Source organism: Sinocyclocheilus grahami, unplaced genomic scaffold (assembly GCF_001515645.1).
Source record: "Sinocyclocheilus grahami isolate Dianchi unplaced genomic scaffold, SAMN03320097.WGS_v1.1 scaffold353.1, whole genome shotgun sequence".
In the NCBI taxonomy this organism is placed as follows: domain Eukaryota; kingdom Metazoa; phylum Chordata; class Actinopteri; order Cypriniformes; family Cyprinidae; genus Sinocyclocheilus; species Sinocyclocheilus grahami.
In genome coordinates this window covers 1,060,731-1,075,958 of record NW_015505532.1, presented here as the reverse complement: position 1 = coordinate 1,075,958, position 15,228 = coordinate 1,060,731, and the positions used below count along the sequence as shown (strand labels likewise).

Genomic DNA, 15,228 nt, shown 5'->3' with positions numbered 1-15,228 from the left:
CCATTAAATAGAGATGTTATATAACAAAACCCGGTCAGTAGATACAATGCCAACTTATCAAAACAAAATAAAACAACGTGACTTGATGCATCTTGTTCAAACTAAGAGTGGACCACTTTAAAGACCTGAGATGTCAGCCAATCTAACCCGAGAGTTTATCTTGAATATTTTCTGTTATCTATTTATAGTGCTTTAATGCCATATAGTAGCAGATTTGTTCACACCAGCCATATAAGAAAGCACAAATCAGCACTCAACAACTCCCATAAATCTTCATCCATCATTCCCTGTTTTCCTCTGGCCTTTCCCATCCGGCCTCAATAATGGCTGTTCGGTGCTTTGTAAACACTCCTATCTAATTCGTTACGGTCCTTATCCACGAATGGCCATCTCTGACCCCTCGACTGGCCCACCCCCCTTTCTCTTCTTTATGACAGAGAGATGGGGCACCCAAAAACAAGCACCTAAATGTCACAACTTTAATATATGAGGTCAAAACTACATCCTTTTGCCCCTTTTCCTGTTTTCCTCTTCTGTCAGTACATTTCCATTAAATAGAGATGTTATATAACAAAACCCGGTCAGTAGATACAATGCCAACTTATCAAAACAAAATAAAACAACGTGACTTGATGCATCTGGTTCAAACTAAGAGTGGACCACTTTAAAGACCTGAGATGTCAGCCAATCTAACCCGAGAGTTTATCTTGATTATTTTCTGTTATCTGTTTATAGTGCTTTAATGCCATATAGTAGCAGATTTGTTCACACCAGCCATATAAGAAAGCACAAATCAGCACTCAACAACTCCCATAAATCTTCATCCATCATTCCCTGTTTTCCTCTGGCCTTTCCCATCCGGCCTCAATAATGGCTGTTCGGTGCTTTGTAAACACTCCTATCTAATTCGTTACGGTCCTTATCCACGAATGGCCATCTCTGACCCCTCGACTGGCCCACCCCCCTTTCTCTTCTTTATGACAGAGAGATGGGGCACCCAAAAACAAGCACCTAAATGTCACAACTTTAATATATGAGGTCAATGTACCATTTTACAGCCCTGTGAGAGGCCCATCTTATCTCAAAGACACTGTTGACATAGCATGTTTTAATGGACTGTGTGAACAACAATAGTGGTCAGTTTAAGACGAGACACAGGTAAAGCATCTGGCTCAAAGTATTCAGTCTTATAAACACTGCTTTTAAGGCTAATAGCTTGTAGCGCACTGTGTACATGAAGTTGGCCAAACATGATCATTTTAGCAAAGACTGATGAGTTATTTCAGGGCATCTGGGGAAATTTGCACATTAAAAAGTTAAAAAGCTTACATGAAAGTACACAACTTAACAGAGTGTTCAAAAAAATATGATTAGATATAATGGCCACACAATTCAATATAATAAAGCCAAGTGAAAAATGTATCAGGGCACCCAAAAACAAGCACCTAAATGTCACAACTTTAATATATGAGGTCAATGTACCATTTTACAGCCCTGTGAGAGGCCCATCTTATCTCAAAGACACTGTTGGCATAGCATGTTTTAATGGACTGTGTGAACAACGATAGTGGTCAGTTTAAGACGAGACACAGATAAAGCATCTGGCTCAAAGTATTCAGTCTTATAAACACTGCTTTTAAGGCTAATAGCTTGTAGCACACTGTGTACATGAAGTTGGCCAAACATGATCATTTTAGCAAAGACTGATGAGTTATTTCAAGGCATCTGGGGAAATTTGCACATTAAAAAGTTAAAAAGCTTACATGAAAGTACACAACTTAACAGAGTGTTCAAAAAAATATGATTAGATATAATGGCCACACAATTCAATATAATAAAGCCAAGTGAAAAATGTATCATAGACATGAAACCTTATTATGAAAAGTTTACAGAGGGGTGTAATTCAGAGGTTTGACTAAGAAGTTAGAGGTGCGTGGAGAGGACACTTATAGCAATTTAGCATTATACAATGTGCTGACTCAGAAGTCTGATTCAACAACTTGCAAAAGCTTTCATGTCAATTTCAAAACTAATCAAATTGGGATGATAAATCACACAGGAAGTCGACATGCTTGCACATGATCATACTGACACTCTCAAGTGACGGGACGAGGATGTGACGCTGTCAGTGGAGAGAACATGAGCAGCTCATTTGTATTCCCTTTCAACATTTTGGAATCCCTATTTATTTATTTATTATGTTAAAAGAAATTAATGCAGCAATGAAGCAAGGACACATTCATTTGATCAAAAGTGACAGTAAAGACAATGTTATAATGTTACAAATCCTTAGTGTTTCAAGTAAATGCTGTTCTTTTGTTTATTTTTGTGGAAACCATGACACATTTTTTTTCAGGATTCTTTGAATAATGGGCTGCACAATTTTTTTAACATTGATAATAATAATAATAAGAAATGTTTCTTGAGCAGCAAATTAGCAAATTAGACTGATTTCTGAGGGATCATGTGACACTGAAGACTAGAGTAATGATGCTGAAAATGTAGCTTTGCATCAAAAGAATAAATTACATTTAAAATATATTCAAATTGAAAACATTGTAATAATATTCCAAAAAAAAATTGCCTCTCTTTTAATTCAGCCTTGGCAATGTAAATATCAAAACATATTTCACGCCAACATCAAATTAAGATATTAGAAATTATGGTCACACTTTATTTTAAGGTCCAATTCTTGCTATTAGCAAACCATTAACTACAACTTTTGTCTCAATAAACTCCTAGTTTGCTGCTTATTAATAATTAGTAAGGTAGTAGTTAAATTTAGGTGTTGGGTAAGATTAGATATGTTGAATATAGTCATGCAGAATAAGTACTAATAAAAAGCCAATATGTTAATAACAGGCATGCTAATAAGCAACTAGTTAATAGTGAGAATTGGTCCCTATACTAAAGTGTTACCAAAATTATATTTTGTTATTTTTTGAACCATTAAGAACTCATTGAACTATGACATTACCTTTGCATGCAAAATTATGTATTTTCAGATTATTTTATGAGGAACGTCTCATCCATTGAGCAGGTGTGTGTTATGAACATATTCCAAGGCATACTATCTGCCATGCTGGCATTGTCTTTTGACCTCAGTGCTCCTTAAACTATGATATACTAGCAATAATACCAGTACACTGGGGTGACATTAAACAAGAAACATATAGCTCTCTGGCAGCTTTTCTAGTCAGATGACTTCTCAGTTCTTGTGACCTTATGGGAAAGTGTTGACTGGCTGCACACTTCAGAATGTCTGTGTTTTGACCTGATTATTATGCTATTATGTTATTGACCTGATTTCTTATGAGATTCACCCACAACACAACAATGACTCACCCGTCTGGATCCTGATAGTTGATGTTCAGCCTCTTTGTGGAGCCCAGTAACTCTACGACACAAGAGAAAGAACACAGAACACAAAAGTCAGCTTCACATGAAGACAATCAAGATGCTGGGGCTTATATATATATATATATATATATATATATATACACACACACACATCACAGCAGCATGGCTGTCAACCTCAGTCGATTCAGTATGAATTCCCTTCTCCAGCTTCACTCTTGTACTAAAAGCTCATAGCTGATGTGTCAGATGAAGCAAATGAGAGGGCTGTTTGTTCATTCACTGGACGCTGCGGAATGTGTCTATATAATCGTGTGAGGTTACAGTGCTCTCATATAAACTCTCATCAGCATGTATGAACCATCAAGTCCAATGTACAGAAACACTGGCATATTCACTTGAATTGCACAACAACCTGTAACTAGAAAACTGGACAGTTTGAAGAGAGGAGTCTGAAGTTTATGTAGTCCTTGCTAGGTAGTGTTGGGTGGTTGCTATGGAAAATGCCACCAGCAGTGCAGAAATGACAAACTGCTCACTTTAACTTTTAGGTTAAACTTTTGAGTCGCTGCTAGGCAGTTTACATTGGTCCTTCCCATGAGAGCCCCAGAGGGAGTCTGGAATCCAGACTGATGAGACGGTCTGAGGACCTCTGGAGATTCCTGTTAGCTTACTAGGAGATACAGGACTAAATAACACTGTCTCATCCTGTGAACAACAAAGGGCACTTCATTAACCTCTGACCTCTGCCTGACCTCACTAGCCAGCTCAGGAGGCGTTAAACTGGCAGGAGGATGGAAAATAATAGACCACTCAATAGTGATCTTTTGGTCTTTGATCTTCAGCAATTGTGGCCCTCAAGGGAGACTATTCTGTCACTGCAAAACATGGACAGTGTCTCAAGACCATTAGCCAATACTTCAAAACCCTGATACAATAAAATGTTTGCTTTATCCGTCAAAATGAAGACATCTCAGTGTGGCATGTTTCACAGTGCATGTAAATGCTTTTGTAAAACATATTTTTGCAATTTTTAAAAAACTATTAATCTTCAAAAAACATCTTCTGAAAGAGATTTTTTTTCAAGTTTTGCTCAAAAATGTGTAATCTACCATGGGGGATTTGTTATAATAATATAATGAAACAATTTGCAATTTCAGAATAAATACAAAAGCATTGAGATATATCAAATGAATGCTGTGAGAAGATACAAAAACATGCTACATCTCCCATCTCACTTGTGGCCTAAATTCTTTTCCATGCTACATGATAATATTATGTTTCATTATTCAATCTACATGTCTATCTACACGCTAGCTTCCATTTTGTATTTCCAGAATCTTTCCCAGTAATGACAAAACAATTTAACCAGACCACAACCACAGGAACGTCACAGAAACCCACAGTGTCCGCCTAAAGGTGAATCAGTGTTTGTATGCCCAGTTCGGCGAGGTCAGAGTTCAAGACAGTGGGGGCTTTGGGGTAGAATGGGACCTAGAACGCAGACACTGGATACACCCACGATGTGGAGTCACAGTGACGATCCATCACTCATCCTTATTATGAAGCTGTCACAGCAATGAGTGACCAAAACACAAAAAAACCCTTTGAAGTGAAGCTCTATAACCTCAATCCACAGGACCAGTTAATTGACATGGTCTCAATAGAACCTAGTTACCTGCCATACATAATGAGAAGCTTTGAAGTAAAGCAAGGGCTCTTCCTTAAAGATGGAAAACCTAGGGAAATAAACAATTTTGGTTAAGATTGTGACAATCCATTAACCACTAATTTTGTACTTTGAGTTTTTTGACCATTTCATTAAAAAGAACATGCTAAAACGAGTAATTTGTTAGTGAACCTGATTACACTGGTCGTACTAAAAAAAACAAAAAAAACACTCTCTTTAACATTCATGTGCAAAATGTTTATTCAAGTTATTTTTAATGCAGTTTATGAGCAAGAAAAAGCACCTCCTCTTCGGTTACCACACTGGTAAGACTGAAAATAACTACTTATTGTTTTATGCCAAAACTGGCAGGCATAAAGCATAACGGGTTTCCCACCACAAGAATGCTTTTGGCCATTTTTGTTCAACTCTGCACAATCAAGGATTTTGTTGAACTGTAAAGCCGACTTCAGGTTTCTGCTCATTTCTGTGGAGTGAAGCTTGTAAACTTGAGAGTCTTTTAAAAAAAAAGAAAGAAAGAAAACACTAAATTTAGGCAACCACTGACTGCTTATATCAAAAGTACACAATTATATGTTCAACTACAAAAGAGCAGCCAACGCCTTTCACTACTATAACTGACAATGCGTTGGAGCCAAGCTGTAAACATACACACCCAAAGGAAAAGCAAGGCTCATGATTTTACCCTGCCTCTGGTGGTGGAGTCACACAGATTGTGCTCCATCTGAAACGACCCATAAGCACTGCCATATTAAAATATGACACTTCCAAAAAGCTTTGTTGCACAGGTAGTCGAACCAAAACTGCTACGGACTCCCCACATATAAGACACTTAAAGGGCACCTATTATGCAAAATCCACTTTTACATGGTGTTTGGACACAACCACAACACAACCCCCCTACAATGATAAAAATCCACCCACTCCTCATTTTTTAATCCCCTTTATACCAAGTCAGTCTCACTAGGCCTGACTTGGTATAAACTATTTATTAATCTTAATGTTAATTTCAACATTTAATAATGCATTATTAAAATCAACATTTGTGCTTGTTAACAGTTAATGCACTCTGAATTAACATGAACTAACAGTGAACAACTGTATTATGATTAAAACTAACAAAGATTAATATACTGTAATAATACTGTAATAAACTCTAATACATTAACTAATATTAACTAATGGAACCTTATTGTAAAGTGTTACCTTAATATTAAATATCAATATATTATTTTTATTCAATTCTATGTCAACCACAACACAACCCCCCTACAATGATAAAAATCCACCCACTCCTCATTTTTTAATCCCCTTTATACCAAGTCAGTCTCACTAGGCCTGACTTGGTATAAACTATTTATTAATCTTAATGTTAATTTCAACATTTAATAATGCATTATTAAAATCAACATTTGTGCTTGTTAACAGTTAATGCACTCTGAATTAACATGAACTAACAGTGAACAACTGTATTATGATTAAAACTAACAAAGATTAATATACTGTAATAATACTGTAATAAACTCTAATACATTAACTAATATTAACTAATGGAACCTTATTGTAAAGTGTTACCTTAATATTAAATATCAATATATTATTTTTATTCAATTCTATGTAACAGAATCAGATATAAATTGTTTTTGGACTAATTATCCAAATAATGTATAGTCCTAAGCTATTATTATCAGCATGTGAGCAGAGCACAGCATCACTAAAAGCATAATTTTACAAGCGTTGCCCAATACAGCTGTACTACACCATGTTACAGCACAGTAGCGCTACTGCAAACAGGAACAAGTACTGCATAGACATTTCCTGTCACCGCGTTATTTGAGCGGGCTTTGCTTTTCCGGTGAGCATGAGCGGTGCACGAGCACATTCATAGAGTGGAATATTGAGTGGAGCGTCAAACCGCGCAATGACGAGGAGAGTGAAACCTGTGCGCTTGAACACTGCCGGGCGGGGTGGAACGCGCCATATATATTATTATATGTATATTTTCGGCTCGTATTTTCGGCCATTTTTCTCTTTCGGCCAAAAATAGCCGATAATTTTCGGCGGCCGAATTTTCTGTGCATCCCTACTAATTTTGGTCCATTTAGTTGAAAAAAAGGGGTATTGGTTTGGCTGCATGTGTTGAAAGTCATTGTAATAAACCACTATTTATGATAAAATTGGCGTCTATGCAATGCAGTATTTTTGGAAACTGAGATATAGCTTGCTAGCTTTGCACATATTACAAAACATAAAAATCCCTTTTTTTGTCAAAGTTGTGCAATATGAAACAAAGTTGACTTGTAGTTTTTTATAAGATTCATTTTTTGGCATTTTTGCCTTTTATTTTAATAGGATAGTGAGTAAGAAAGTAAAGTGGGAGAGAGAGAGGGGGCGGTATCGGGAAAGGTCCATGAGCCGGGATCCAAACTTGGGACACCCGTAGCGCAATGGCCCTATGGGGCGCTGACAACTTCTTGGTATAGCTTGCTAGCTTTGCACATATTACAAAACATAAAAATCCCTTTTTTTGTCAAAGTTGTGCAATATGAAACAAAGTTGACTTGTAGTTTTTTATAAGATTCATTTTTTTGGCATTTTTGCCTTTTATTTTAATAGGATAGTGAGTAAGAAAGTAAAGTGGGAGAGAGAGAGGGGGCGGTATCGGGAAAGGTCCATGAGCCGGGATCCAAACTTGGGACACCCGTAGCGCAATGGCCCTATGGGGCGCTGACAACTTCTTGTAGTTTAAGGAATGGCTGAAATTTCAACAAAACATTATAGCAGCTTGAAAGGCCCAACGCTGCTCCTGGAGGGCCACTCTAGCCCCAGTTAAACACACCTGAACCTCTAGGAAATGTTGGAAATGAACTCTGCAGGATGTTGGCCCTCCAGGAGCAGGACTGGAAACCCTGTCCTATTGGTAAATGTATAAATGTTTTTTATTCTAGAAAATGCAAGTGCAATAGTGCAATACTATGTTTCCCTATTCAAGAAGCTGTGCTTGCATACACAGCAACTGTATCCTACAGACTGTCATCAAGTGCGGCTTTGATCCTTGAGCTGAATGTTTGATGTTTGATTTCTATACATCGGCTCCTTCCTGCACACCAAACCGCCCCGAGCAGTCATGACCACTGAAACAATGGCTTAATGACTGACAACCTTCCCCTTCGGTAATGACTACTCAAGAAACTACTTGATTAAACAGAAGGAAGGCAGGGGTGGGCTGCTTAGCATCTGTGGCCGTCTCAAATGTTTGAGGCCTGAAGAATTTCAGCAGAAAGTCAGAGATGGTAGATTCCAGTAAGTTCACAGCTCCATTCCAGTCCTCTTGACCTGACAATGGAATGCCTGCAGTGCAGGGAGATTACATGTTTGGAGAAAGAGAAACACACTTCCCCTGGTCCTCTTATCGACTGTGTAAATGAAGCTGGCGACAGCTACCACTCTGGATTTTGCACCATATCAGAGCTGAGAAACTGAGAGTCTCGCTCACAAAACTAGCCTCTTTCAGAGACCTGCTGTACTAATACAATAGAGGAAGTAAATGCCCTAAATCTCAAAAACCAAGTACACAACTTGGGTAAAAGTATGTGAACTGTACAATTGTAGCTACAATAGGCAAATTTCTGCAGCCATGTTCCAAAATATATGAAATGAAATGCTCAACAAGAACATAAATGTGCGGTTTGGGTAAACATTTGTACACATTTTGGCTGTTTCCTTAGCACTTGCTGGATTATGTCATAGGAAGCAGGAATTAGGCTTTCTCTAAAGAGTCCTAGACTGTACTTTAGGTAACATCCATATCCTGTCATCAAGACTTCCTCCAGCACTTCATTGAACATCTGGGCTCTTTTCCACATCTACAGACAGAAATCTTAGACTCCGATCAGAGCAAACGCACCGTCCCTTTCAAACTTTCTTTTAACCAGTCTCAGGTTACGTAATGACACCAAATTCCAACCCATCTTCATCGTTTTGCTCCTCTCTCTGGCACTTCACATGGATTTGTAAAGCGCACGTAGTGTCCACAGCGAGAGACAGGGTGGCGCAGCGCACTTCTGCTGCAGCAGGCAAAGACAAACCCATCTCAGTTCACCTACCATGTCTTTGGTGGTCTTCTTTGTTTGCACGTTGTTTTCTGCATGGAAGAATGCACTTTCCCTTTGTGAGCCACTTTTCCGGTTTGTGCCATCCCAAACCAGAGGCGAGGGGGGTTGGGAGACACAGATGGAGGGATTGTTCAAGTGGGGACGGAGGGTGCAAAAGCAAGTGTGACCCTTGGCGAGATTAGGTGGGGGGTCTGTTGACACAGGCCCCATCGAGAGCAGCCAAGCTTTCAAGGACTTAGGATAGGCCCCTTATTGCACTTCCTTCCCTAGACCATTGTTCCAAAAAGTAGGATCACTTAAAGACTATTGTGTTCGTTTGGTCCTCCCCAGTAAAACACTTCCAGGTCTCCAAGCAGAGGGTGAGAAGATCTCCTGGTGAGCTCATTCAAATAATGCTTTTGCTCCTAGTGGTTAGTACATGTGCTGTGGTACTTTATCAAGGGCTTGGATTGTTCTATGGATGTTCCCTGTGTCACAACTCATGACACGTGCTTTAAAATGTAGGTAAATAATTAAATATAATTATTTATGTTTATTTAGTGAAAAACATTATTTATAACCATATCTTTACTGTATTGAACTTTTTAACATCTAACCTACTTGGCAACGATGGCTTTTACTTCAAATTGAAGATTCCTCTCATATGCACCCAAGAAAGAAAGGGAAAATATGAAACACAAAGTTAGAAAATTTACAAATATGTTAAAAAGAACCCTATAATTTTACTACACAGTAACCCCAGCAGTTTCCATGAGATGATTACGGAAGCAAAACGGGCAAAACGACGCCTGTGAACTGAGGCCCCGTCCACATGGAGACGCGTTCAGCTGTATACGCATAAATTTTGTATCGAATAGACGTTTCGTCCAGACGGATCCGGCGTTTTGGGAGAGTGAAACCGCTATTTTTGGAAACCGGGTCCCAGAGTGGATAAATCTGAAAACGACACCTTTGCGTTTTCGTGTGTACAGCCAATCCGTATATTTTGTGAAATGATGATGTCATCACCCCACGTCTCGCACGTAGTCAGACACCGCTACGTCACGTAACAGCAACAAAACATGAACAAACACTGAATGATTGTTTTTTATTAACTAACATTAACACAGATTAATAAATGTACTGTTTCATGTTCATTTGTTATAACGCACGCAAGGTTTATGCGCATAGTCCAAGTCTTTTTCTCCATTTTTAGTGTATCTCTGTGGCAGAATTACAGCGCCACATACTGGTCTGGCATGTATACTACATCGTTTTGTGTCGGTTTCGTGTGGATGCAGATATTTCTTGAGATGAGGGGGGAAAAAAGATCGGATAGGGAAAGCTCTGGCTTCGTGTGGACGAAATCTGAGATAAAGGTGAACAACTGGCCCAGCTCACAGTGATTGCCGTTTAGGAGAGATGGCAGACCTTTCACACACTTAAAGCTCTCCACACTGGAATGCAGAGACTCACGTCGGCCTGTTCTCAAGGCCCCTGATGAAACCCTGATAACAGGGACGGCAGGTCCTCCGTGAGAGATAAAGCCGGTCTTTATCTGTGTAATATCTGTCTTTCCAGTATTGTAGGTCATAAACATTGCATGTTATAATCAAACTTCCAGACTGCAACTAAAATGGTTGCAAATGCGACAAAAAACAAATATATGTTACCATAATTTAAAACCTAGTCGCCAATGGTGACAGTCAGGAAAACTTTGTGTCTACACTTTATTTTGTCAGATCTGATAAGGAGCTGTTTGTTTGTTAGTTCCAGTGTTTCCTGTAGCACTAACGTAACCCTAAACCCAGTGTTTTGGTCACCCCTAGGTGACACTTTTTCTAAACCGCCATCTATTTAGCACTATTCTGTAATGTGCCAACTACAAAAAAGTTATTTGGACACTAAAATGTTTCATTTTACGAGGCAAGGGCAAATTTTTCGTGAATCTGGAGCCTTGGGAATGTCAACAGTGACGTCTGGGAAGAATCAAGAGGGCTCAGCGTATGATTGAGGGAGGTACAGAAGATAGACTAGAATTGAGTTTAAAGAGCGGCAGGATACGTACAGAGTTCATCCTGCCCCACTGCTGAGGTTTGGGATGCCCTTGCCTGCTCGGGGTTAAGCATCACAGCGTGTAAATAAATAATCGTTGCAGATGGGTCCAGAGGAGCGTGTGGTCACACGTGCAGCCAACTCAAACATGCCACAGAGTACATGCATCAGAGTCCTCTGAAAAGGCTAAAGTTCTTATTAAAACCGGGACAGAAAGTTCACGCTAGGGGGATGACGAATGGTAACCAATCAAATTCCCCGCAAAGGAGACTCCTGGCAAGGGAGGCAGTGCCTTCTCAAAAAATGGATGAGAAAATAATCCACAGTACAAAAATAAAACACAAATATATGAAAAATACGAAATATGACATTAAAAAACATAAATCACTTGCTTTTTTCTAAAATGACACTGTCGAACAGCGGTTAAAAGTTCCAGCAGGAGGCACTGTTTCTCTTGCCTCCCCGAATAATGTGTATACTTAATATGATGTTTAAGGCTTCTCCAGTACATTCACATTTCTCACATCTGGCTCAAATTTGCGATTTCAACCATATTCTCAAAAAGATTGTTTTCAATGACTTCAAAATCAATATTTTGATCGCTGGCAGCTTATTCACCAAATCCATCATCAAATGACAGTGACACGTATATTTCATTGCGTACAGTAATTGCTCTGCAGTAAAGCCATACAAGCCGGGTCAATTTTTGCTGATGATATTTGTTTTATGCCTGCACTTATGCACGAAACATCACGTCATCATTGTGTTTTAAACAGTGCCACCTCGAGGAATAAAGGTGAATTGCACGTATCGAGTCATCAGATATTTAACTACTGTTGCGCAGGTAAAATATGCTTACACAATTACACACCTTGGGACTCTAGCAACCCTATACATTTTTTACAAAAAAATTATTAAAAAAAAGACATTTTATATTTCACATCATTTTTCATGTTATATGGTTTATAATAAAGAGATTGAGGAATACTAAGAAAGTTTATGTCTACCTTTAAAAAACTAAAGAAGGGAGAGGAGTCTTGAAGGATTAGGGTAATTTCATCCACTGCAGAAGAGGAGATCAGTACAGGGCTGTGACATCCCTAAAATGGTCAGTAAATTTAAGATGGAGTTGATCTCAATGGTCAGAGGGCAAAGGTTGAGCACAAGATTAGATTTAACACCAAAGCCCTAAGCTTAGGAAACAAGAATTTTCAATGGCTTTTGTGGGAGAGCGTTCAAACTCGGTCCATGCTAGCAAACCAATGCTAAAACAAACAAATCAAATGACCGTTGGCCTTTTTCAACACAATGTAAAAGTTCAACATCTGATCATTCTCTGAAACTGAGAAAGTGAAAAAGCACTGTGTTCCTGCAGCGTTCTCAAAGTCCGGCATACTCATTGACTTCTCAGTGAAGCCTCTCACAGTATTACAAACTTCTTTAGTGCAAATGCCAAAGTAATTTACGATGATTCAATTTGTTGTCAAGCTCAGGCCGTTCAGTGTTAGATAAAATGCACAGCTGCAGCATCCAATTTCACCAAAAGTCATACTTGAGATCTAGTCCTGAATGCAGAGAGGAAAGTAACAGAATTCGCATTCGGCCACGCCTTCAACTTTAAACACAAGGCTGCATTTTTGAAATGGCAGCAAGTCACAAAACGTTTCAAAGAGTGCTGCCATTCTATAGAGAGTAACACCGACTGACAGCGACGGTTCCGGACCTAGACTCCGGAGACAAAGCCTATGCATATCCAAACCAAACACATTCCATGTTTTTATGTCCTGAAGAAACCAATCCTGGTTTCCCTTTAAAGACGGATAAAAAATTATCTCTGGAGACGGAGGAAGCCAATCCCGTGCTAATAAATCAGTAATGGAAGTCCGCTGGTGTGCGAACTGTCCGTACGACATATTTCCCAGCTCCGGGTGTCTGTCATGTCAGCGGAGTCGTGCCATCACAGGGCCAGCGGTGCAGTTAATGGACACGTCTGTGACTGTGCTGCGGTCAGGCTGTGTCACAGAGGACAGAGCGGAGCGCGAGACATGCTTTCATCTCCGTGCCAAATGACGGGGTCTAGCAGCTGCAGGGCCGGCCGCCGGGGAGAGCAGAGAGGAGGCCCCGAGACTCACAGGAGAGCAAAACATTTTTTGTTCTGGTTAAACAACCATAAATTCACTGATGGGCAGGTCCTCTGAGAATATGTAAATGCTGAAAGCAGAACTAGAGTATGTCATTAGAGAATGGTTGTCATTCACAAAGTTCTACACCTTCCCCGCCCCTTGTGTTTGTATTAAATATATTCTCTCATTTGATTGTGCACCTACCAATAAAGCCTGTTCAGACTCAGAGCACATTCAGGGATGTATTTTTTATTGAGTGTTCACAATATTCTTGAGTATGTGTAGTCGAGAACAGCCTGGAGCACATGCAGACTACAGTATATACACTGAACAAAATTATAAACGCAACACTTTTGTTTTTGCCCCCATTTTTCATGAGCTGAACTCAAAGATCTAAGACTTTTCTATGTACACAAAAGGCCTATTTCTCTCAAATATTGTTCACAAATCTGTCTAAATCTGTGTTAGTGAGCACTTCTCCTTTGCCGAGATAATCCATCCACCTCACAGGTGTGGCATATCAAGATGCTAATTAGACAGCATGATTATTGCACAGGTGTGCCTTAGGCTGGCCACAATAAAAGGCCACTCTAAAATGTGCAATTTTACTGTATTGGGGGGTCCGGGGGGGTCCGAAAACCAGTCAGTAGCTGGTGTGACCACCACACCTAAAAGAAATGCACAAACATGGCTGAGATTCAGATCAAACAGGTGGCAAGCAGAGCACTACAGAAACAAAGCTGTTTAATCCCTAATCTTTTGTATTTGTAGTTATGATTATGACCTGGTTATAAGATGGCACAGGAAAAGGATTTAGTCCTGTGAAAGTCAATGGCTGTTGTAGTCAATAATAGTTTCACGGTTTTGCAGGTTAAGTTCACTTTAGTCTGCTTTCAATACAATGAGTGCTTGCAGATTGGAAAAAAGACCCAGGTTTCTTTCTGGTCCACCTCTTGGTTTATTTTTCTTGTGCCCTGATTAAAAAGGCACGTTGATTTTTTTGCATACAATAATGTTCTCCATATGTCTTTGTTTCTGTCTTCTGTAGTTCCTGCTCTTTGTTGCTAGTTTTGGTTGCAAGCTACATCATTCAAGGCCACTCACAAATATAAGTGTTTTTCTGTTCATCTGACCCATATTTTGCTGTTTAAAACATCTCATTATTCTGGAAAAGTAAAACAGCACTTTCACCTTGAAAGCATACAAAACTCAAGGTTGGAGAGAAATCTGAGCCAGAATTGTGGCAGGGGTGATGGGGGAGTTATCTGCCCTGTCACTGCCCATTCATGTTACACTTTTTCCCTAGGAAATCCCTAAGCACAGTCCAGCAGTAAACCTGGCCCAATAAGTTCCCTAAAATAGCTGAAACAATTGCCTGAGACATTAATCCTTGAAGTGAGCACCTGCCAATGTCCGCTTGGTTTGCTAAGCCACCCATCAAAGTGGGCCTTTATACTGTAGCGATAATGGAATTCTCTGCATTCAATACAAGTTAAGCTCAATGACAGCATTTTGATTCATTTTAGAGTGGCCTTTTATTGTGGCCATCCTAAGGCACACCTGCGCAATAATCATGCTGTCTAATCAGCATCTTGATATGCCACACCTGTGAGGTGGATGGATTGTCTCAGCAAAGGAGAAGTGCTCACTAACACAGATTTAGACAGATTTGTGAACAATATTTGAGAGAAATAGGCATTTTGTGTACATAGAAAAAGTCTTAGATCTTTGAGTTCAGCTCATGACAAATGGGGGCAAAAACAAAAGTGTTGCGTTTATAATTTTGTTCAGTATATTTAATCAATTAAAGGGATAATTCACCCATAAATGAAAATTCTGTCATTAATTACTCACCCTCCCATCATTCCAAACCCCATTGAATGTGGTCAACAGCAGCTTAACTGTACTT

General features: G+C 39.3%; 1 protein-coding gene across 1 annotated transcript in view; it reads right to left on the bottom strand.

Annotated features, from left to right (window-relative positions):
• The window catches only part of LOC107548718 (caskin-2), a 38,408-nt gene that overhangs the window by 13,713 nt on the left and 9,467 nt on the right, over window positions 1–15,228 (bottom strand). Inside the window, exon 2 of the mRNA XM_016229518.1 lies at window positions 3,346–3,397. Within this exon, the coding sequence (XP_016085004.1) occupies window positions 3,346–3,397 (52 nt within the window). The remainder of the gene's footprint in view (window positions 1–3,345; window positions 3,398–15,228) is intronic.